This window comes from Solanum verrucosum, unplaced genomic scaffold (assembly GCF_900185275.1).
Source record: "Solanum verrucosum unplaced genomic scaffold, falcon-dt-bn FXZP01000022.1, whole genome shotgun sequence".
Classification (NCBI taxonomy): domain Eukaryota; kingdom Viridiplantae; phylum Streptophyta; class Magnoliopsida; order Solanales; family Solanaceae; genus Solanum; species Solanum verrucosum.
The window spans coordinates 1140271-1166173 of NW_026020086.1; the positions used below are offsets into that span (position 1 = coordinate 1140271).

The 25903-nt window shown below is 31.8% G+C and overlaps 2 protein-coding genes across 2 annotated transcripts; one reads left to right on the forward strand and one right to left on the reverse strand.

The window, feature by feature from the left end:
- Nucleotides 1–443: 443 nt before the first annotated feature.
- Nucleotides 444–4817, reverse strand: LOC125824291 (probable galactinol--sucrose galactosyltransferase 6). Its single transcript, XM_049503638.1, has 5 exons — nucleotides 4605–4817; nucleotides 2660–4020; nucleotides 1831–2040; nucleotides 1584–1718; nucleotides 444–1312 (listed from the first exon to the last, which is right to left on the reverse strand). The coding sequence occupies exons 1-5, from the start codon at nucleotides 4797–4799 to the stop codon at nucleotides 622–624; spliced, it is 2592 nt and encodes an 863-aa protein (XP_049359595.1). The 5' UTR covers nucleotides 4800–4817; the 3' UTR covers nucleotides 444–621.
- A 10616-nt stretch (nucleotides 4818–15433) lies between these two features.
- LOC125824588 (uncharacterized) lies at nucleotides 15434–24615 on the forward strand. The gene is made up of 10 exons (XM_049503992.1): nucleotides 15434–15652; nucleotides 16083–16150; nucleotides 16825–16886; nucleotides 16989–17138; nucleotides 18317–18493; nucleotides 19287–19499; nucleotides 20898–22501; nucleotides 23425–23487; nucleotides 23556–23625; nucleotides 23923–24615. Exons 1-10 carry the CDS (start codon nucleotides 15459–15461, stop codon nucleotides 24613–24615), a joined length of 3294 nt encoding a protein of 1097 aa, XP_049359949.1. The 5' UTR covers nucleotides 15434–15458.
- The last annotated feature ends 1288 nt before the right edge of the window (nucleotides 24616–25903 follow it).

Genomic DNA, 25903 nt, shown 5'->3' on the forward strand with positions numbered 1-25903 from the left:
AAGACAACACAATACAATATACAATAGCAACGATACATAACAAAGCATAAACTTTTACTGTCAAATTGTTCAATCTCTGAGCCATAAGAACGAAAACTAGGGGTAGGAGCGTTGGAGGACTGAAAGCTCTGGGGTTTGGAGGTAGTAGGAACCAAAGCTGCAGAGGGGGAGAAGGTACTGGAAAATCAAATTTACATTTCTTCCACCATAATAGCTACAAGAAAAGCAATCCAAACAGGACCAAAAAATATCATAATCTCTACAAATACTACACCTATCGTGGGTCTTATAGAATAATCAAAGTTTGCGCAAGTTGGCCCAAACATAACAAGAGAATGAAAACAGCATTGTCAAACACAATCATAATCACATTATTGAATGATAACCATATTCCATTATTAATGGACCACATTAAATTCCTTCTTAGATCATCAGCTTCTACCATGCCGCTTAACTATTCAATGGTGATACAAATAAGTGGGGACACATACTATGGATCATAATCTAGTAAGGCACAAAACATCTCGTGTTAGCAGGACCGGACAAGTTATCTAAAGTCCCAATCTCACTTTTTGAGTCCCCAAAAAATCCCCTTCTTAATAATCTCTTCCTTCCTAATATCTATACTTCAACTTCAATGATGTGCACTTTCTGATCTGCTGGAGGCATAGCATCAAGATTCAAAGTTAACAAACCAGATTCTGAGTTATAGGCAAAATCAAGCATATCTCCACCCACACTGCACTTCCTCGGCTTGACAGACGAGTAAACACCAAATCGGCCACATCCCCTTACTTCCATCGACACTACTGCAACTGCTTCTGTGCTCAAGTTCTCAATTTTATCTTCAGCCACAAGATTTCCTTCACCTTGATATCCAGCCTCGAGTTCAGACAGTTCTGCGCCTGCCTTCACCTCATATTTTAGTCCTTCAATTGCCCCACCAGCATTGTACATGTCAATGAGCCCCAAAGGTGCAAAGCTGAAGCCAGGTGCCAAGACCTTAACAGGCGTGACAGTGTATGTCTCGTGCTCAAGGATCTTAAAAGAAACAGGCATTGCTGCATTATACGGGAGAACAACAAGCTCAGCACTTCCATGAGAGTAAAGAACTGTGTCTCCACTCCAGTTGGGGTCCAAGGCAGCTTCAGATATGAAATGGACATCACGGCCCCTTATATAGCCTGTTATCGCCTCTGAGTTGGTTTTGTGGAACGTGGTCTTCCTCTCAACCGTGCTCCACGCTGCACCTTGGCAGTTGTATATTCCAAGAACACCAGTGTATTTGTTCATGTTCCATATCTTCAAAAGGCTGAAAACATCATTATGTTCGTTAGACACAACTCTCACTATTTGCAATCATGTTACCAAAACAGTTCACTTCCCATTATCAGCCACAGCTTAACCATAGTTATAAAAAAAAAAGAGAAGGAAATAGAGGAATATAAACTGCACATTCTTGTGGTCTTTATCCTTATTTCCCATTCTAAACAAACCAACCTTCCACCTCAAAAAATTCAACTAAGGACCACCTAAGCTGAACATTCAATAAATTGCATTAATGGTGAAAATGGAACACGTACCTAACACCATCACGAGAAGGATCAGTGAAAAGGGAGTCCTTTGTAGGTCGACCAGGCAAACGAGCACGAAGAATTGAACCATCGGGAAGAACAAGCTTCCTCAGAACATCAAAGTTGTGCTTGCCAGGTGCATCACTGTCATTCGGAACAGAGCAAAAAAATTAGCAACTCGACACAAATCATCACATGCTACTGTCGTTACAAAACAAGGATCCATATAAATACTCATTGGACATAAATTTATTACCTAACATAGACAGGTCCACCACTCAACGCCCTCGCTGAGCCATGATACTCGGCTGCTGGATGAAGGGAGTGGAACATGTCCCAATCAGGCAGCATAATTTCTCCAAGGAACACACTGTTGTATGCCACACAAGCAATGTGAATGGTGTGTGAAACTGGATCTCTTGGATAGAAGTCATCTGATGCTCTCACAACTGCCGTCTGCTTTGAACTGTTCCATTGAAATGATCCAAATACAACATTAAACAAGTTATAAAATCTGTACAGTAACCACATACTAAATGCTGTATTAAGTTTAAAAAAAAACGAAAAAGGACACATGGGCCTTATCTGTTATTGATATTATCAATACAGAAAATATCAACTTGCCAAAAAACTATTTTTTTAAGCAATTCCAGCAACTATTTGGAGGAAACCATGGCAGCTAGAGTATTTTTCATTTGGCACATTGGGCCAGCCAGAAGCAACATGAATATACTACTTTACACTACTTTGTATGCTAGTAACCAAAGAAAAAGAAAAGATGGTAATACAATTTACTTTGTCGAAAACTTTAGAAATGTTCTATTTCTCAATGAAAAATAATCAAAACACCGACAGAGAAAAGCCTGAAAAATCAGATCTTTACATATTCTGATATGCATCTACTTCCCAAAATCAAGAAAAATCTCAATATTTCAAGAAACTGACCAAAAAATTAGTGGTTAACATGAGAAATATAGATCACGCTAACATCAAATGAATCACTTAGAACTAAATTTCAGCTGTAAAGACTTGAAGTTCATCATCAAAAATGGAAAATATTAAACCAAAATAGAAAGTGAACATACCAGTAAAGCGCATCAGTACTGTGACTCATGCAAGCAATGCAACCATTATCAGGGAAATTCCTAGCAACGGAAGCATCAAGAGCTTGATGATACTGTTTAGTGAGCTCAACCCGACCCCCTAAACCACCCCCTAGTGTCTCCAATATACACTGCACATCCACCTTCAATCCATCCACCCCAGCTGATGCCAAATAACTATGCATTTCATTATAAAACTTATAAGCACTTTTCGGGTTAACCAAACCCAAACCCTGAACCGCAATTGCATCCGTTTTCCAACCTGGTTCATTCTCCATCACCCCTTTTGTAATATCCGGATACTTCACAACCGACCCGTATTCCTCCATCCCCTTCACTCCTGGTCGGACTCCGCCCCAATAACCCGTTATCGCATGCCATACGTACACATAGTTCAACCCGTATTTCTCTTTAGCTATATTCACAATGTTTTTAATCCCCACCGTTGGATCTTCTTTCTTCTGAAATTTTTCGTTTTCTTTTAATCCTGTAAGTCTCATCAATGGTTTATCAACTTCTAGATCACCGCCGACTGACTGCCAGCCATCGTCGATGATGATGAATTTCGGCGGGATACCACCAGCTGTAAGACTTTCGAGTCCGGCTTCAACGCCTTCTTGAGTAACTTCTTGATAAAAAGCATCCCAAGTGCACCACCCAAAGTAATCAACAATTTTGGGGAGCTTCTTCTCGTGCCGTTGCCGGAAAGTCTTGAGATGTAACTTCACCGCCCTAATTGCCTCAGTGATGACAACAAACGGATCACTGCCCGCATGCATATAAACTGCTTGATTAAATGTTGAGCCAACAGTGTCCTTATCACCACTTTCAAGGCATAATTCGAGCTCGTCTTCAGGATTCCCCTGAAGAACACCTCGAAATGAACCTTCAATTAATGGAAGGAAAACAGCATACACAATATTATCATCATTGTTGTTGTTGTTGGATCCGAGATGAGATCCATCTTTTGTTTCAACAAGAAGAAATTGTGTTTCCATTGGGATTTCACTTCCCCTATCACCCATTTTCTGAGCCATCCACCATAACTTGAACCTGAAACAAGACAAGAACCGAACATCCTGTAATTTCCCGAGTGACACAACATGGCTGCTATTGTCATGATCAAATTCTGCACCAAGAAATACACCCTCCAATGGACCTGATGCAGCACCGGGAGTGGTGAGTATGTTGTCGGGTACATTTGTTAATATTGTTCTGTCTTTCACCATTAGTTTTCTGTCAGAAATCCTTATCGCTGGAGTAATCGTCATGGCAGCGTCTACTACTGTTTTTGCTTCTTCTTCCTCCTCTTCTACCCCTTTCTCAAATTCTACTTCACTTCCCTGAAACAAACCAAAAAAATAAGAAAATCAAACCCAAATTACAATCTTTATCAACATACCCTATGAAATCCCGCAAGTGAGATCAGGAAAGAGTTGAGTTTACACAGACCTTACCCCTACCTACCTCGTGGAGGTAGAGAGGCCGTCTTCAAAAGACCCTTGGCTCAGATAACACATATCAAAGTACAATCTTTATCACCATACCAACAATAAGAAGCTTATTCCCACCACTTTCTAAACTAAGGAAGTGTAGAAACACATCTATATGTACCAAAACCAGAAAACTTCAAATCAGAGTCAATAAATTAAATAAGACAACAACAGCAACAACAACATATTCGAAAGACCCCCAGTAAACTAAAGTGACAATGCATTGAAATTTACTCAAAAGATAAGATTTTTAATGTACAATATCAAATAAATTAGCTTTCTTGAATATCATAATGTCAACCCACAACCCACTATGACAGAGTGATTAAGTCTTGATATGGGATTTTCATAAAATTCAAATTTAATGGAACCCCACGAAACTAAATTGAACAAAAACAACAACTACAATGCAAAAAACCATAAAAGATACTTACTTTGTGAGCAAGAATTGAAGTGGTAGGTGATGAAACAGAGAATTGTAAAGGGTTAATAGATTTATTGAATGAGTATGAAAAATGGGTTGTTGGAGAAGAGAAGAATGATGGGATTATGGGGTTTTGGATTGGCCTATTTATAGTATTGATGATGAAATTAGGGTGATGGCCAGAAATAGAAATCAACTCAAACATGATTGGTGATTTTGGTCTGCTAGAGCTCAATTTCATGTTCTAATAAGAAAAAGAAAAAATTGCACTTTTAGTCCTCTAAATATTAAATATTTTAATTTTAGTCCTTGTGATTTTTGGTTGATTGAGATTATTATTTTTACAAATATAACAAATTATTAAGTGTTAAATCATTCCACTATTAATGTATTGTGATGAGTTACGGTTGGGGGATATTTTGTTTGCCAACTAAGTTATCTAGAGATGATAGTTATAAAAATATGATTTTTAGACTAATTTATTTTACAAAAGAAATAAAAAGACAAAAATTAAAAATGGCATTCTTTATGTGCAAAGAAATATTAAATGCACGCAATCGGGATATGGACACATGAGAGGTGAATAAAATAACATCAACTTTGATGGATAAGAATGGAATATCTAGGATTAGGTTTGATATTTAATTTATAATAGCATAAATTTATACATTTTATCAAATAAAATAAAATTAAAAAGTTTGAAAACTCTCAATCAATTGATTATATGAACTTTTATCTTTTAATTTCTGATTTCTTTGCACTAAGGTGATTTTTAAAAATAATAATCTTGAATTATCTATTTTTATCTCATGAACTAAATTAACCACTATTACTTTTGAAATAATCTAAATATCGCACTTTTTTTCTTATATAAAGGATCATAAAATATATTCAAATTAATGAAAGGCTAAAAATATTTAATTAAATAAAAATCTTTTAAGAATCAAAATAATTTTTTATAAATAGTTAAAGGACTAAAAGTGCAATTAAATGGGGAAATACAACTGTTACGGGAGGGAAAAGGATTGTTAACAGTGACGGTGGATCAGACAGCCACGTTGAACCGCCGTTTTCCGGGCAGCCAAGTTGTGCCCAACTTGAAGAAAAAGGATAATGACAAGTTTAGTGTGACTCCTCGATTCATGAAAATTCAATACTATTTTGACCGTATCATTCTAATTTGAGAAATACGTCAATGACAAAAATAATTTTTATAGTTTTTTTTTTGTCTATTTTTAATTGTTATGTTACACTTTTCAAAGGTTAATTTGATTAATTTTTAAAGTTAAATTAGATTATAATAATTTGATATTTTTTTAAAAATAGATATTCAAAAACTATACAAAAAGTACTATAAATTCCATTTTTTTTTGCATATCAATATGATGAAAAAATACATCGTAAAATATTAGTCAATGTTATTTTCATTTGACTCTAAAAAAAGGAAATTATGACAATTAAAAGTGAACGAAAGTAGAATGTTATTTTATGATTATATCAATAAAATTATATATTTTTATCACTTTAAAATTTATATCGTAAATAAAGGAAACCTATTATTCGATTATCGTATTATTTCTAATTTGTGTTATTTTTATATTAATATTAAAAATTGTGTATATATTATATTTTTAGATCCTGATAAAATTGCACTGAATATATTGTCGTGACATGGATTAGTGTTCGATTGTTTGATATGTCAATAGCCGATAAGATTTTACCACATCGATGTTTCGATGTCACCAAAAATCAAATGATTGATTTTTTAAAATTGTTTTTTATTCTAATTTATATGAGATATATTTTTCTTTTTTTAGTTGGTACATATGGTTACATTATAAATATTTTATTTATGTTGGATCTAATTATTCTACAAAATGTACCTATCGCAAGCTTTTGTGGTGAAAACTGAAAAGTGAAGTTTTACGTGACTGCTTTGAATTGAGTTATTTAAATTATTTAAATCATTAAAAAGGTGATTAGCAAAGTTAAATGCATCTAATTCTTGGCAACTAAGAATTGAATTGTTGAATTATTCAGATAATTTTTGTGATTAGAGAAAATATATTGCGTTTAAGGAAGTGATTAGTCAGATGGGCCCACAAGCACAATCATTAAATGAACACCTGGATTATTCGATAGGGATTTAATTGTTCTTTAATATTCTTAATTATTGGATTCAAAATGCTGAGCTGGAGCTGATGATTTACTAACTCAGATCATAATTATTGTATTTAGAAAGTTATATCGTGTAAGGTACGTGTACAATTACTTTCGTGTGATTTAAAAGTCATAAATTTACAAAAAGAATATGCGGATGAAAAATAGATTTTTATTGAAATGCTGAATGTTTTTAATTTTTCGTGTGAAAATATTACCATCTTGTATTTTCTCATTAATTTAATCAAAATATTTGTCGAAATAGTCACTGAACATTTTTTAGTATAAAATTTCATTGAGAAAATAATATTTTTTTAATCATAATATCTCTATCATCAATTTATCGGTTTTGGATTTGAGTTTCTGAAAAGGAAAAAGAGTTACATTAAAAACGATACCTCAAAAATGAACTCTATAATCTAGAATTCAAATTTTATCAAATTTTAATAAAGATAATAACTAACAATGAAAAACTTCAAAAAAAATATGCAAATACATGTGTATCAACAGTGATGGTTTAGTTTGCGTATTTCTATTTTCTTCTACTATAATCAATATATATATATATATATATATATATATATATATCAAAAGGATAAGGGAAAAAAAATCGTTTGTCAAGAAAATGACATCGCAATTTGTTGACTAACATCAATCGTGAAATAATTTATGAATATTAGTCGTATTGAAAACGTTTTTTACAAACATATATGAAAGATATTAATGAGTCAGCGGTGAAATGACGTATCAAATCAAGTCAAGTAATATCATGTATCAAAAATAATAAAACGTGAAATAAACTAAATAGTCATATGTTAAATTATGTGCCATACTAAATTGAGTGAAAGAGGTGTTTAGACATTGAAATTTTGTGGGACTGTATAAGATGTGTTCAATTCGAGTTGTGACTCTACTAATTGGCACGCCCAGTGGGACCAAATTTGCCCTTCATCTCTTATCTCTTAAGTCAAATCTGAAAATCTAAAGTTGCAAAGGTGGAAGAATGAGTACTTCAAGCCTCGTCTCTGAGTTTCATCAAGTCTACACTCCGATAAGCCTTGAAGCAGGGGCATTTGTAGATATTGAAATTTTGTGGGACTCTACGTACAAGATGTGTTCAATTCGAGTTGGGACTCTACAAATTGTGTTCAACTCAAATTAGGATTCTTGGAGGCTACTCAACCCTAAACCCTAGTTTATGCCTATATAAAGGGTACTAAATTCTCTTAAAAGACATCTCAAAATTCCATAAAGAGATCAAGACGTCGATATATTCCACAGAAGACATGGAATTTTCATATAGAGGTCAAATCTAAATCATCCTAGTTCGAGAAATACGCCACTAACGGTCCTCGAATCATGGATAAATCTTAGGAGAGCAGAATCAAGGAAGGAACAGAATTGTACCCGCTATCTTGATGAATAAAATTATGTTTCTTCAAATTTTATTTTTGTGGTTTATTTATTTTCTATATGTTTAAAATTTGTTGCAAACAAATTGGCACGCCCAGTGGGACCAAATTTGCCTTTCTCTCTTGTCTCTTAAATCAAATTTGAAAATCTGAAGCTGCAAAGGTGGAAGAATGAGTACTTCAAGCCTTGTCTTTCATGAGTTTCATCAAGTCTACACTCCGACAAGCCTTGAAGCAGGGGGCATTTCTAGACATTGAAATTTTGTGGGACTCTACAAGATGTGTTCAATTCGAGTTGGGACTCTACTAATTGTGTTCAACTCAAATTAGGATTCTTGAAGGCTACTCAACCCTAAACCCTAGTTTATTATGCCTATATAAAGGGTACTAAATTCTTTTAAAAGTCATCTAAAAAATTCCATAAAGAGATCAAGACCTCGATATATTCCACAAAAGTCATGGAATATTCATATAGAGGTCAAATCTAAATCATCCTAGTTCGAGAAATATGTCACTAACGGCCCTCGAATCATGGATAAATCTTAGGAAAGGAGAATTAACGGAGAAACAGAATTGTACCCTCAATTAAATTATGTTTCTTCAGATTTTATTTTGTGATTTATTTATTTTCCATATGTTTAAAATTTGTTGCAAACAAGGCGATAAAGGAATAGATCATGGGTGAACGTGACATGGCGTAACTAATCAAATTAAAGATCAATCAATTAAATATGATCATCATATCATTTTAATTTAATTGGTCGGAATTATTTTTTCTCGACACAACTTTTTTCTCCTTCTATAGTGAACATAGAAATATTAGTGAATAGATATATATTTTTTCATAAATTTAGTCTTTATAAAAAATAAAATTATCTATATATATTTTATTTGTTTAGATTACATTTGCAAATATGAATATTTTTATTGAAATTTCATTAGTTAATTGGTTGATCTCTTTAATAAATTCAGGTGTCATTTTTTTTCGTATACAATTAATTGAAATTAATTAAAATATAGCACAATAATAGATTAAAAGGAAAATATCAGTGGATAGTGCCTTCGTTTTTTTAAAAAAAGATATTCTTCACATACATTTCTTTTTTTACCCTAAAATAAAATCAAAACTTTTGAAAAGTAGAATTCAAAAACTAAAAACTCACCTTTTTTTTTACATTTAAACAATCTTGATATTTCTCCGAAATGTTAAATAAATTACTTGCATTTTAACTTCATGTAACTCATAGCAAAAAACACAAACCAATTTATTATCAACATAAGCCAACATCTAACATGGCCTTGATAAATTTAAAAAAACATTACAAAATACCTTACAAAATCTAAAGAAATTAACTTAAACTTCAAGTTATAGCATTTACCATAATATGCAGTAAATATAGAAAAATGTGAGAACAACATAAATTTCGATAAATTCGAAAAGTGAAAAATAAGTGCAACCGCATATTCCTAAGTTAATTTTTTTTAGATGAAATTAAGAAAAGTAGTCAATAAATTGTCATGAAATCTTGAATCACTGTAATAAGAAAGTGAAAATTATGTCCAATCAAATTAATTTGTTTTAGAAGAACTTTGGAAAGTATACAATAATATTATATTGTCATGAAATCTTGAATCACTATAATAAAAAAAATGTTGCGTGAATGACAATATTAAGATTAGTAACTTCAAAAGAAAATAAATAATTTTCAATGTGCATAAAGGCCTATCTGTTAATTAGGATTTAGGAGTTACAAAAGTTTTGAAAGTAAACGGATGTCTTTTCCTATTCATTCAGTAAAAGCTTGAAATTAATAGAATCGTTTTTTTTTCTATTCATTTACTTGATTATGTTACACAATATTTAAAATAAGATAAATATAAAAAAATTAAAAATAAATGTCAAAAATTTGAAGAAAAAAAAGGATAAATGTTATTCTTGGTTTTAGAGACATGCCACATTAGCAGCTTCATGTTTCTTCTTTATATAGATATATAGATTAGAATTCTCAAATTTCAGAATTCATAACGAGAAATCAAAAAGACCTCGTGATTCAAAACTAATAAAATCTCCACAAACCCTACAAGTATTCGAGTGGTCTAAACATATTTGAAAGAGCAAGACCATAATTCAAGTTCTTAGATTAAAACTCTTCGAGATCAAGAATTTTTAAAGTTATTCAGAAAAGAAAAATGGAGAATTCAATAATAATTTAATATTTATTATTTTTTGTGTCTCAATTTATATAATATATTTTTTGTTGATCTTTAAAAGAATGACATATTTCTATATTTTTAGTAATAATTTAACTTTAAATATTCATTTTATCCTTAATAAGATATTTTATAATCAAATAAATATTAATAACTTATTTTAGACCATGATTTTTTTTTAAAAAAATTCTTTCATTTTAAATTTAATGCTCAGTGACATGAAAACATTATTTTCTGATTATAAATTTTATATGTGATATGATATACTATTATCTTTTACGTTTCCCAATTGTAACTGAAAAGACATTATTATTTATAACCACTCATTTGAATTATTTTTGATAATAATACATACATAAACTGCTTACAAGTAGCTTTGTTTTTGTTTACTAAAAATAAAAGAAAGCTCTTTGTTCATTGCAATAAATTAAGAAGAAAAAATAAATAAATGGTGAAATAGGCACTGTGTGCGTTGTACAATTTCCAAGAAATCTGGTTCCCTAATTGCAGGGAAAAAAATATATCAAACAAATGGTAGATAAAACGATATGAGTTGTGGTGAGATGATTCAAAAATTTTATTTTTAATTAGAAATTTTGAATTCGAGCAACTAAAAATGAAAAAATAAAAAGTAGAAATTATTGTCTAAAAAAATAAACTTTATGAATTTGAATTTAATAATATATATATATATATATATATATATATATATTCTATATATAATAAGCCACAATGCAGCTATGATTGTAACTATCTTGTTAGTTTTCAACCAAAAGATAACAAGATTTTTAGTTACATATTTTTTTATTTAGTTAAATAATAAATATGTCATTTCTATATATATTTATTACTCATTCCTTTTGAATTTGTTAATCTGATTTTGATCTGACACATAGTTTACGAAGTAAATTAGATTTTGAGAAAAAACATTAAGTGATACTTGAAGTTGTCCCAGATTTTCAAAAAGACACCTTAACTTTGCGTGCGTCCTATTACCCCACAAAACATTCAAAATCACAATAAATACACATTTTTTACACAATATTTTCACTTTGGACAAAAATATCCTTCGAATGTGCATTTTCTTAAAAACAAAAAGTCGGACCCATTATTGATGTATTCAAGGATGCTTTGGTAATTTCCTATGATGAATTCGTTTTGTTTGTTTCTTTTAAATTTATTTTACTATACTAAATAATTCTATAAAATATTATGAATCACGATAATTAATTACTTAAATATTTAAAAGATATAAAAATATATAAAAGATCTGATTGACTCTTCAAATTTTACCGGTGACACATAAATTGAGACAAATGAAATAATATATATTATTTGAAAATTTCCTAGAAAGTACTATAAATTACAGTAATTAACAGCTAGAAATATTTCAAAGACAAAAAAAATTGATTGAATCTCAAATTTTTTTTAGTACTACATAAATTGAGAAAGAAGAAATGACCTCTATTTTTGAAAATGGCGTAAAAGTATTACAAATCATACAATAAGAATTAACAATTTAAAATTTTAAAAGACTTTAATGCTTTATACTTATTCTATTTCCACTTTGGACAAAAAATATCCTTCCAATATGCATATTTTTTTAAACAAAAAGTGGGACCCATTATTGATGTATTCAAGGATGCTTTGGTAATTTTCCTATGATGAATTAGTTTTGTTTGTTGTTTCATTTTTTTTAAAATAATTGTATAAAATATTATAAATCACAATAATTATTTACTTAAATATTCAAAAGATATAAAAATATGTAAAAAATCTGATTAACTCTTCAAATTTTATCGGTGACACATAAATTGGACAAATGAAATAATATATATTATTTGAAAATTACTTAGAAAGTACAATAATTTACAGTAATTAACAATAGAATATTTTAAAGACAAAAAAATTGATTAAATCTCAAAATTTTATTAGTACCACATAAATTGAGAAAGAGGAAATAACCTTTATTTGCGTAAAAGATATTACAAATCATACAACAATAATTAGCAATTTAGAATGTTAAAAGACATAAAAAATTTTTTACCATAGTTAACAAAAATTAAAAATTTAAACTATTTTAAATTAATATTAAAGTTTGATTAACTCTTTAATTTTATCTTTGCCACATAAATTGAAACAAAAAATGATATATATTGAGCCCGTGCTAGCACAAATTCCGATGTCTAGTATATATATATATATATATATATAAAGTAATTATAACAAAATAATAACAATAAAATAAAAGTGGTTCGACCAAACATGAACAGTCAAGTGAGTGGTGCACGGGTATCTCAAGCGCAGATCTCTATAATTTTAACTTTTTTTATTTTTAAAATATCACCTCCCAATACGATTTGATTTAATTTAATTTTTTATTTTTAAAATATCACCTCAAGATATATTATTATTAAAATATTTATTTTACAAGCACATTCTTGAAGAAACATTTCAATTATTTACCAAGAAGTTAAGAATGTAAAATCTTGTTGTTGTATTGTTTGATCTTAAACATTTAATAGGAGTGTTTGCTTAAGTTTTGTCGTATTGTTGGATGGAATATCTATTTATAGTATCTTTTAATTTTAAACTTAATCAAAGAACAAAGATCTAAAGTCGTCTAGTCACCTGGGACCTAGGTTATATTTATAATTGACAAAATATTATGAAATATATTTATATATTAAATTTAATACATTGTTTATACATAAAATATATTTATACACACGTAAGGACGTTATTTAGTTCGGTTAGAAAACTTTTTAATTTTTTTATAAATAAAAAAGACCATCCGAATTGTTCGAGATGGTTATACACTTAAATAAAAATCTATAATTTTATTTAAAAAATAATATAAATCAATTTGATTCGATGCGATTGGATTAAACTCGATCAGCTTTTCATATTCTCTTTGACACCCTTACTTTTCAATTTTCATCATTAACAACATATTTAATACTTAGTATGTATTTAGACCATCTCCAACCCACCTCTATTTTATTCTCCATTCTCTATATTTGGCGAGTAAAATAGAAAATGAGCACTCCAACCCACTTCCAAATCACCCTCTATTCTTCAAATTTAGAGAGGTGAATAGTAGTTCTCCAAATTTGGAGAATTACTATTCACACTCTCTATTTCACTTTTTCATTATTATTTTTTTTTTTTTATTTACTTTCTAATTAACATATTATTTTACATATAATTCCATTAATTAAATATCTAATATTCATAAAAAAAATTTAAATGTAATATAATATTTTTAAAAATATTATTTAATATATACTATTTTAATTTCAAATTAATAGTATTTTATTTATTTTTCTATTTTTCGTGAATAGTAATTTTAATTATAAAGAATACGCAAAATTAAAATGGCAAGATGAAAAAAATTAATTTAAAAATACAATACATGATATGATAATTTAAATACAAGATAACAATACAATACATAACATAGTAATTTAAATACAAGATAACAATACAATACACAACACAATAATTTAAATACAAGATAACAATACAATATAATACATAACATAATAATTTAAATACAAGATAAAGTACAATACATAATTGATCACAACAATAATTTAAAAATGTAATCTTCATAATCATCATTAGATGGATTTCATCTTATTATAAACGGTTGGATGAGATTCTCATCAGTACATTTAATATTTTTTAGATAAAACATTACATATTATATAATGAACACCATTTACCACTTGAAGTCTGCATATTCATTTCATTTCAAAACATATTCAAGTAATTTGGTTTGTCCTTTGAAAACGAATTTCAATCTTGGAGATTGTTCTAATAATAATGATGAAGATTTTTCTTCTTCGTCATCATCTTCGTTAGATTTGAAATTTTTTCCTAGTACAAAACATCATGATAATTTAATAAATCAGCTACGTATGAACAACTACATGTTCCAACAAGTTCTACAAAATCATACTAATGAAGTTTTCATAGGTGGCTCCATTTCAGGTCATGTGGTAATCAATCGTGATCATGAGGTGGCTGATGATAATTTATTTCATGATTATTTTTCAGCCACACCACGCTTTAATAATGCAATATTTCGCCATCGTTATCGAATGTCCCGCAATTTGTTTCTTCGTATTGTTGATGCAATTAAAGATCACGATACGTACTTCGAACAACGCATTGATGCGCTGGGTAGATTTGGATTATCTACTTTGCAAAAAATTAACGTTGTGTTTATAATGTTGGCACTAAAGATCACGACACGCACTACATGATATAATGACTACATGTATTATATTGCACAACATGATAATTGAGGATGAACGTGATCTCAATGCACTAATTCAAGATGTCGTAGAGGCTCCAACTCCAACTATAGAAATAGTGGTAGATGAAAATCTCCAGTTTGAACAATTTTTAGCTAGACATAAAAAAATTAAGGACAAAAAATGCTCATTTTGAACTCCGTAATGCATTAATAGAGCATTTATGGGAGCAACGTAATAATTTTGAAAATTGAGTGTTTATGTAATTGTATGTCACTTTTATTTGAATTTGTCCCCTAATTTATGTATTATATTATATTTTCTTGCAATTTATGTTATTTAAAATTTTAGAATAAAATATAATTTCATATCACATTAAAAATTATATAAAGTAATTATTTGGGAAAAAAAGAAATAAAGGATTTATATTATGAAATATGAAAATAAGAATGAAATAAAAATAATAATATACTATTGAAGAGAGAGAAAAAAATTTCTTTTTAGAGAGTAAAATAAAAAATTGGGTTGAAATTGATTGTCTGAAAAAATAGAGAACTCTATATTTAGAGAGTAAAATAGAGAATTGGGTTGGAGATGCCCTTAAAGTAACAATACAGTCAAAGTTCTCATGTGAACTTTCAGAAAATAAGTAGCCTAGATTGCCATATTTTAAACCTTAGAGGGACCAGTTAGAAAACTTCCAACTATCACATACGTCCCTCTTCTTCCCTCTTTGTTTCTCGAATTTGGCGCGAAAATCCGCCATTGACACAAATTCTCCAATTTAGGGCAAAGCTTTGATTTTCTTCAAACCGAAACATGGAATCCTTCGAAGAGCAATTCGAGCAGATAACAATTCTTTTATCATCAAACAAACCGCTGGCTTACTCGACGCTGCTTCATCTCCAGCAACAATCCGGCGCCGATCCTTCTCTCGTTAAGCTGCTCGCCGATTCATCTTCTATCATCGTTTCCTATATTATCTCCGATGTCTCCGATAACGACGAGGAAATGTGAGTTTCTTCAATAGTAATTTAAAGTTTATGAGTTTCTACAAGGAACTTAGTTAATATATATACGAGTTCACAGTCAAATTCAAATATTATATGTAATTAGTGCATACTTGGTTTCTAAGTTCATACTCCCCTGTCCCAAATTAGTTGTATGTTTTGCTTCTCGATAATGAATTTGACTAATTTTCAACTCAATAACGTATAACTCAATATTGAATATTCAAAAACTATTCGAAAAATACTATAATTTGCAACTTTTCTGATGTTAGTTTATCCTGACAACTAGTTTGGGACGGAGGGAGTATAAGTGTTATATATATATATATGTTGACATGCGTATAAAATTGAATTATTCTTTTTCCTTTCTAACTTTCCTCTTTGGTTGATAATTTCAAAAGCTGATTTTGGTTATGTTTCCTCAAAATTATAGTGCTGCTCTGGCATTGAAGTGCTTGGGATTTATGATATATCATCCATCTATAGTTGGCTCAATCAAAGGTTCTATCTTTTGTCCTTTATTTATTTTTGTTTAAGTGTTCTCCGTTTCTTGCTTATAAGAATCCCGTTTAGTTGCTCATTTGAACTCTCAAAAGAGGTGTCGTAAGTTAGTCCCTCCATCTCAAAATGTTGGATGCTCTTTTCAAGGCTCAAATTAACCTGTTGTTGGAGTAAAAATAGATGTAGATAACTTTGTTATTTGAAAAAGATTAGAGATTTAGCAGCCCCATAAACACAGACACTACAAAAGAAAGAAGAAAAAGAGCCCACAAGTTGAAAAATCCAAGGTCAAAATTTAGCATACTTGATTGTTGAAAAGTGTAAAGTGACAAACACTTTGGCAGAGAGACTAAAATGAGAAGAAATTCATTTTCTGGATTAGTTGGATTTAAGGAAGTACAAGATGTAGAAAAAAGAATTCACCTTGAATTCTTGCCAAATTTATTAGAGAAATAAAGCATGGGTGGATATGATTAAGATAAAGAGTATGTTGAAAGAATTGAAGTGTGTACTTTGAAAAAATAATGAAGGTGATAAACAGATCTTTTTGTCTTGTTTTGGTGTCATTCACACAAAGCTACACGTGTGAGTTATTCTTTACTGTTACTTGTGCAAGTATTCTTGGGGCAGATTCAGAATTCTGGAGCTAATGTAGCTTTGATGACTAAATTTAGGTGATGATGCCAGGGCTATTGTTGATTCTCTCGTTGAGGTTATTACAACCAGCAAGATTAAGGTATTCTGAACTTCTCGATAGGCAACAAAGTAATGTATGTAAGGCAGCCTTTGCTAAGAAACATGATTCGAGAATTTGACTTATAGTTATTGTTAATTGCAGTCTGTTTGCAACTTGGGTGTGTGGTGTATATCAATGCAGCAGTTTAACTCATCGCTTTTAGATGCAAATTTCCAGTGTTTACTGAGGGCAATTACTTATGCGCTTGACAATCCTATTGGCTCTCTTTCAATCACATTTGAGGCAATGCAGGTATGTATAGCTGAATATAGCTGAATATAATGTGATTGGTTCTAAGCGATAGGTAAAGCTGAATATATTGTGCAATGATGTGTCTAATCTAATAACAAAGTAAAATTTGGATCTTGATTCTTGTCAGATAGTAGGAGTTAAAACTCATGTGCTACTCCTTTCAACATCATACACGTGAATAATGGTTCATTTAGATAAATGTGAAATAATCATGGAACTTACAATTAGAGGAACATCTTTTTCAAATATTTGTATGAGCAGGGTTTATTTAGCAAGTTCTTTTAGAATGAGTGAAGAAAAAGACTTCCGGTTGAAAATCGATAGTCATATGTGCTGAATAAGAGTTATTACCTTCTCTTTTATACAGCAGATGAGCGCTATGTATAGTGCTTCTCACAAAATTTTTGTTCATTTGAAAGGAGTAGAATGTTTGTTTTTGTTGAATAGAGCAAGCAATGTTGCTCTCTGAATTGATCGCTACACCTTGGATTCAGTGGCGGAGCCACATTATCATTAGGGGGTTCATCCGAACCCCCTTCGACGGAAAATTATATGATTTTTACATGGATAAAATAATTTTTTAGGTATATATAGTAGATGTTGAACTCCCTTCGGCAATTTCGTGTGTCTATTTCTTCAGTTTTTGAACCCCCTTACTGATAATTCTGGCTCCGCCACTGCTTGGATTATTCTCATGATACTGTAATGACTAATGAGAAAAGAAAATGGAAGGAGATAGCCATATTTGTACCTGAATAGTAACAGAATCAGAATCGCAATAAAAAAACAAATTTGTACTGGACTGCTCTTTGTACACTTAATAGTCTATAAACCAAATGCACTTCCATCATTTTGGATGTTCTTGCATATATACGAAATGACTTGGAATAAAGGTACACTGGACTTTTAATGTATAACCTTCAGCGAAATGCATGTATGTATACACACACACACACATACACATACACATATATGATACACACGTACACATACACACACACACACACACACATACACATACACATATATGATACATACACGTACACATACACATACACATACACATACACATACACACACACACACACATATATATATACATATTATCATCTCAAATCAATTCTTTAGTATTGGTACATGTCATCTCTGAGTTATTCTCTGTGATTATACTACTATAGGCTGTAATGAAGTTGGCGAGTACATCAGCTCAAAATATGAGAGCCATGTCAAACATATGGGCTCCTCCAGTTTATAGAAGACTAGTCAGCAGTGATAAAAGGGAAAGAGACATGTCAGAGCGTTGTTTACAAAAAGTCTCAAGCGTGATATGTCCTCCACCAGTAATTCTTTCTAAGGTAGCATATAATATTCTGTTCTTATATTCTTGTTCGCTGTAATCCACTTTGTTTCTTATGTTTCCTGGGGAGACCAAAAATGTGCATCTATACAGACTACAGTATTATGCAGGGGCGGATTTACCTTAGGCAAAGGCGTGTCACGTGACACGGCTTCGTCGGAAAATTTTATCAAGTATAAATAACTAAAAAGCAAAATATAAATCAAGACCAAATACAGTAAGTGACACTCCTTATAACAAAGAGTAGCGTAGCTCATTTGGTTCAGGGTCATATCTTCAGGTTAGATGTTGGGAGTTCGAACCTCAATAGCACCTTTTTCGATTCTAGTTAATATTTTAATTAAATTTATTTCGCTCACACATAAAAATGCTAAAAAAAATTCTTAATTTTTTAATATAATATTATAATTTTTTGTTTATTTATTTTTATTTTAAAATGTGACACCGCTTATGAAAAATCTTGCGTACGCCACTGGTATTATGCATTTCAACTTAATCTCCAGAACAAAAAGTAATCAGAACAAACATGTGTCCAATTATCTATATTAGTGTTTTTGAAGAATTCTGCGTGAATGAAGGATCCACGTAGTGTAGTCAAAAAGTGTATATGTTAAATACAAGGCATTAATTTTTGTTATTTGTTTATTAGTATAGGGATCATGCAGATTCCCCACCCAAAATCATCGTTCTAAAGGAAGCTGTGATTTATAGATTGTGATAAAAAGACTATAATTCATGTTAACTGTTAAGTGACATGTTTTATCAATTTTAGTTTATTGCCTCTTAAACAGGCCCTTGTCACAGATTTGAAGAAGACTTTGCTTTTGACGATGGAGGAGCTGCTGAACCAAGGCTTGAAGATTCAAACTCTACAAGTATGGAGATGGTTTCTGCGTCTACTCGGACCTTATGGAATGAAATATAAGCATTTGGTCAACAAATTGCTTAAAATTCCAGAACAAACTTTTTCGGACCATGATCCACAGATTCAGAGTGCTTCACTGGTATGCTATTCGTTCATCTAAGTTTGACACATCAATTCCAGATAATTTAATGCGACTTGGTCAAGCAAAAGTCCTGTTCTAGTATTTGATTTTTAATCATGGGATTCAATAGCCGCTGATTGTTAGTGGGATCAGCTATGTTGCTCTGACTCTTAGAAAATGTTGCCGCACCCATGCCGGATCCTTAAAAAATGCACTACTTTTGAAAGATATGACAAAGTCATCAGCATTTTTGAAGTGTCCAAGCAACATAGATGGGATGTGTCCAATCCTTATTTATGAGCACCCGCTGAAAAAGCTGTAGCTTTGATGGCACTACAGATACTACATCATTGACATGCTAACATATCTACCAGATTCTTAATTTTAAAATGACTAAATCAACCTTATATGATGTCAGTATCCTTGCTTAGAATTTTTATATATTTACTCAACTTTAATGAACATTGATTAGCATCTGCCTATGTTTTGGTGTTAACAATCAAGTGCCCAACCCAAATATATGCATTATCCTATTTAATTGGAAATTTTAGTTCTTACAGTCACTTCTTAGCTATAAAGAAAATAATGCATTGTGGTCCGACCTTTCCCCAAACCTCGCCATAGCAGGCTTCTTACACTGGGCGGCCCTCTTTAGTTAAATTTATTCTTTTTTCAGATTTGCTTGCTTGAATTAATCTAAAAAGATTATTAAACTGAACAATTAAAAAATAAATAGATTCTTCTGATTTTGTTAGATTTGTTCGATGGTAGTAACATAAAAAAACTATTAAAATAAACCAACTTTAAGTAATGCTTTTACCAAGTTACAAATTGCAAATTCGTCCATGAATGATTGATTTGAGAGAGAATTCTAGAATATCATCCCGATAAAAGAGATCAAGTTTATCAACTAAATTATAGAATTCTTTAAAATCACCAGTAACTTAATGCAAAGTCATCTACTAATAATTAACTTGAGGGAGAACTCTAGGATATTATCCCAATAAAAGGCAGTAAGTTCATCAATTTAGTTTGACTTTAAAACTAATGAGTGACTTCTACTATTAACTTAGTGTGTCATGTTTTAATGTATTTAATAGTGTTCTTGTACTTGGAGTGTCACATCAAAAATTTGATGTAAGGAATTTTTGCCTCCTATAGCACATATCTGGCATCGTAGCTATATGAATACCATACATTTTATATTAGCTATAATGTGAAGGTTTTACCACTCAATTGCTGTAGTGCTGTCAAGTTTTTTACTTTTTTTCATTGCAGGAAATTCAGCTCCTTAGTGCCATTTTTCCTATGAAAAAAAAAAGAAAGAAAGAAAAAGAAAATAGAGTGCTTCCACTAAGTCAACTTATTGAATAACTGGGGTGTGTTTAAAATTAAATAGATGCCTTATTTCTGCAGGTGGCCTGGGAAGGTCTCATTGATGCTTTAATCTGCTCACAACTTCATGCTCCTGAAAGCAATGCACTTGTAAAGAATCCTACTGATCAAACGGTATTCAAAGGAAGTGATCCAACTGAAGCTGATGGATTTCCCAAAAACATTAAACTTGTAATGACTCCCCTTATAGGAATCATGTCGAGCAATTGTGATGCATCTGTCCATGTATCCTGCCTGAATACATGGTCTTATCTTCTGTATAAGCTCGACAAGTTAGCCAGCTCCCATTCGGTGGTTAAAACAGTTTGGGATCCCATCTTGGAAGTCATCATCAAGGTTGGGCCTGTCAATAAGAATATATGGTCATGGAGTTTCTGCATTGAGCTGCTCGATAATTTTATTTCAGCAGGAAATAAAGATGTAAATAGTAAGTTAAATGACCATAAGGCAATGAGACTTCCAGAATCTGCAAAATACTCATGGAAGTACTATCCAATTAAATGGTCACCTTTGGATCTTGGTAACTTGGAGTTTTTCTTAAACACAATTCATGGTCTGATCATTCATGGGTCAGATATTACTCTGTCCGGTGAAATCAGGACAGTGACATATGGTGCTGCCTCAAGTTTGTTTCGATCTCTTCTGATATCTGTTAAACATTGCTTGAAGTCTGACCTTATAACTTATGACGAGGTTATCTTATCTCTGAATATGATGTTAAAGTTTTTGAAGAGTGTATATGAAAATATGCATTCAAGGGATGGTGGTATAGATGATTTGCTACCTCTTTTACTTCAGCTTTTGGAGGCTTTTGTTGAAGAATTAGAACCATCAACATTGCAATCCCCTCTTTACAAGGTGATAGTAGACTTCAAAAATATTGAGACGTCAGAACCAGTGTATAAATTCAAAAGTGCAAAGATACCAGATATCAGCTTTATGAATTGTATGGAGAAGGTCTCACCAGTTGCATATATTACTTTGCTCTATTTCCATGCAGTGACCAGAGCAACATTGAAAGCACCTGATTATGATATAGTTGAAGGGAAACACAGATATGTCAAGCTTTTGCTATCTTTATACGAGCCTTTGGAAATTCTCCATCTTTTTGTTAGTTTATTATATACAGAGAAGATGTCCTGTTGCTTTGAGATCTGGGTAGCTCTGGCGAATTGTCTGAAAGATTACATAGATAATCATAACTTCCGCTCACTTTTCAAATTGCAGTCGGATAGTCCTGGTTATGCTATAACAATACATTTCTTGTGTTATCCATTTGCTGCATATTCTTGCCTTAAGGTGTATCTCAAGCTTCAGCATGTTATTGAAGTATGGAAATCACTTCATGTTTCTCTTAGCCGGGCATCAGAAATTGGTTATCCTACTCTAACTGAGGACCTGTTCTCAATGCTTTGTTCATATTTCAATGAAGCATTGACCAATGGCGATCTTGTCCCTGAACCTCAGTCAAGTGTAAATGGTCAGGATATTGATGTTCTGTTATTGTTTGGAGAAGCAATGATATGTGCCGTAGAACAAACTTCTTTGATAGCAAAATCTGAAGTTAAAGAGTCTGAAAGTTGGAGATCCAGCATTATCAAAAGTAGCTTGGATTTCGCTTCCTGGTGAGCAATATGATTTTGCAAATTTTTCACTTACTGAAGCAATTACCTAGCTTACTCTTGAGATTGGTGGTTTAAAATATTTAAGGCATAAAAGCAAAGGCCTTCTGACAGGTCAAAAATATTGAACCATTTTTTTGATATGTAAGTACAGGTTGAACCAACAGCATGCCTTTTAACTTTTCTACCAAATAATTATTCTGGACCTATTTTAAAATTCCTGCTCGATTGATAACTTGAGCACTTAAAAAATCCTAAAAATTGTGCTGCTGTAAATGCAATTGTAAACTATACACATAAAATTATTTGGTTCAAGCACTGAAGTGCTTCATAACTAATAGTTGGAGTTTTGACAGCCTTATTTTGATTGAATATTCTAGTTGTCGTTTGCCTCCATCAATATGTTGAAGTAAATGAATTGCTTCTGTTCTGTTACTATATGTAGTTTCTTGTACTTCTGTTACTTCTTTCTCTGGACTGTTTTTCCTTGAGCCGAGGGTCTATCGGAAAAAACCTCTTTACACTTAGGGTAAGAGTAAGCTCTGTGTACACTCTCCCCTTCCTAGACTCCACTGGTTATGTTGTTGTTGTATGCCTTTGCTTTCCTGAGTAGAAGTCAACATGTCTGAGTTGAAGTTGTTAATATGGTGTCCTTAGTAATTGTCACTGATGTCAGACTAAAATATATTGCAAGAGTCTTCCAGTGATATGAAGAGCATTGTCATGTATCATTTCCTTAAAAAGAGTGTTTCTGATCAATTGACTTGAGCAATGAAATAGTTGAAAAAAGTGTAGGAGATCAAAATTGCCTACATTTGATACCATTTTTTATTTGTTTGATATTTGGAAAAAGCTGATTGCATAAGCTTTACTCTGCGCGTACTTCAATTCTCTACATGTTTCTTATATGTCCACTGCTTCTGCAGCTTCGTGAAGTTATCTAGGGCAAAGGGTGAAACTAATCTATCAACCAGCCTCATTGAGAAAAGGTAATGACTTTCCCGTTTAACTAGTTTCTTCAAATGGAGTACAGAATTCTGCTAACTGAGAGTTTCAGGCTGCTATCATCACTGGTTCACTTTGTTGGCTGCTTGAACTTGCAGAAGGATATAACATTATTCATTGAGGTTTGTACTTAGACTCTAGTCTTGAGGAGGAAAATATGTATGAACTATTAAGCTTAAACTACGCTACTATGTTATTCTCATCTCATAATGTGTGTTTCCATGTTTTTTTATTCCGTTCCTTTCCTTTCCATCTTTTAATTATCTTTCCCATATGTGTGCTGCTCTCTACCAATCGGATGATTGGAAGGAAGCAGAGACGATTAGCAGCAGTATAAAGCCATTACTTAATTTGCTTTTGTTTTTTCCCTTTCTCTACTATTACAAAAGTTTAAATTGTATTCCGCTTTCTGTCATCAGATGATGACCAGTACATTGCTTCTGTGGCTGTCACATTTTGAAGCTCAAGACAGTAACTTCAAAGATCAACTTCAACAGTTATGGATTCAGACACTGAGCTGTTTGCAGAAAACGCTACCAATAATAGAATTCAATTCCTCTTTTCTTCAGCTCCAAGAGCCTCTTCTTGAGAAAACTCTTGATCATCCAGATCTCGTCATTTCCAACTCCACTGTTGACTTCTGGAATTCTACATTCGGAGAGCAGACCAAGTTAGACTACCCTCAAAGCTTACTTCCAGTCCTAGACAAGCTGTCAAGGAGAGGAAAAATAAAAGTCGGAAAAAGCAGCCTGTTAACCAATACTAAGGACAGTGCCGATGTAGATAAAGTTACAGTTCCAAATAGATACAAGGTGCCAACAACACTGCATAGGTGCTCAAAACGAGTTGAACTCGTGGGGAATGCAGCTAATAGTTCAGAAGGAAATGACAGAATTTATTCAAAGTCGAAACGAAGACACACTGAGCTGACTGAGCATCAAAAAGAAGTGAGAAGAGCACAACAAGGCCGATCAATGGATTGTAGCGGACATGGTCCAGGAATCAGGACATATACCAGTGTTGATTTTTCTCAAGGAAATGAAGAATCACAAGAAAGCCAGGACATTCGAGATGCAGATACTATTTTGGAAATGCTGCGCAAAGTTAAGTAAATTTTTAGTTTTAACTTTATACAATGTTGTAACATCAATGATTATGCTTTGTATATATGTTTTCCAATCTTCTTCGTCTCTAAAGCTGCTTCGTTCTGGCTCTGCCCTGTTATTCTTTTCTCTGCATTATTTCGTTAGGAGTTTCTGCTATGGAAAATGTTGTTGTTTCTTCATCAGGAGCATCATCATTCTTTAATCCTGTTAAGGTTTTTCATTCTGATATTTTGTTGAAATTTTAGGTGGTCTTTTCGTTTCATTAAGATTAAGACGTTGAATACACATTTGAATTTTATTATGTGCATTAAAATCTAGATGGTTGAGTTCAAATACACATCTGAATATTAAGATGTATTAAGATTTGAATATTAAATAATTATGACCATTCAATTTTCAACATCTCAATGCATGGTTTGAATAATATTTGTTGTGGCTAATAGCTAGTAGTGATGATAGCTGACAATAGTGGTTGATGGTGATAATTGGTGGTGGCGACTTATGATAGGATCCAGGGTGTTTCGTGTGATGGATAACCTTGGAAAGATGGGAGGGGAGAGAAATTTGGCAAGATTGAGTGTGCTCGATAGGTACATAGGAAAATATATTTTGGAAATGTTTTTCGACTTTCTCATGTTTGTGCCAGTCAAAAAAATTTGGAGAACATGTTATCTTGGGAAATACGGTCCTTAAAGTTGAGGAAAATGACTTCCATAAAGAACATAGGGAAAACAAGTTATAAAAGTGATATTCTAAAATGATACTGCCTTTTCCATCTTCCAACAAACGTCATCTTTACCCCAATTACGGCAGTCCCATCCAGTGGCGGAGCTAGAAATTTCACAAAAGGTGTCCAGAAATAGCACAATAAATTTGAACACACGAGCACTTCCTCATTCCAAGGAGATGAAACCATTGGACTATAATAGTTTGTTATGTTAAGAGTGTCCAAAATATGTTATTTAATCATTTTGTGTATCATTTTACTTATATATACGATATTTTTTTCGACGAAAAGTGTCCAATTGGACACCCTGACCACTATGGGGCTATGTCACTGGTCCCATCCCCACCACCTCCTACCTTCCATCTTCATCTCTCATAATACACTAAAACCTCACTAAATTAATAGTCGATAAATTAATAATCTCTCTAAGATAATATTTTTCTCTAGTACCGACTTGGATCAATGGAAAAAATCACTTATTTCGAAAAGATAATAATTTTCAGAAGACCCTTATATAAATATACGGTCTCATTAATATTATAAATTAATATTTTTTTAAAAATACTA

What these genes read in the sequence shown, in the direction of transcription:
- LOC125824291 (XM_049503638.1), bottom strand. Translation starts at nt 4,799, where the DNA reads ATGTTTGAGTTGATTTCTATTTCTGGCCATCACCCTAATTTCATCATC. An exon ending in CTTCAATTCTTGCTCACAAA is followed by an intron (nt 4,021 to 4,604) that starts GTAAGTATCTTT and finishes GGTTTGTTTCAG; the next exon opens with GGAAGTGAAGTAGAATTTGA. An exon ending in AGTACTGATGCGCTTTACTG is followed by an intron (nt 2,041 to 2,659) that starts GTATGTTCACTT and finishes TCAATGGAACAG; the next exon opens with TTCAAAGCAGACGGCAGTTG.
- LOC125824588 (XM_049503992.1), top strand. Translation starts at nt 15,459, where the DNA reads ATGGAATCCTTCGAAGAGCAATTCGAGCAGATAACAATTCTTTTATCA. An exon ending in TCACATTTGAGGCAATGCAG is followed by an intron (nt 17,139 to 18,316) that starts GTATGTATAGCT and finishes ATACTACTATAG; the next exon opens with GCTGTAATGAAGTTGGCGAG. An exon ending in ACCAGCCTCATTGAGAAAAG is followed by an intron (nt 23,488 to 23,555) that starts GTAATGACTTTC and finishes TGAGAGTTTCAG; the next exon opens with GCTGCTATCATCACTGGTTC.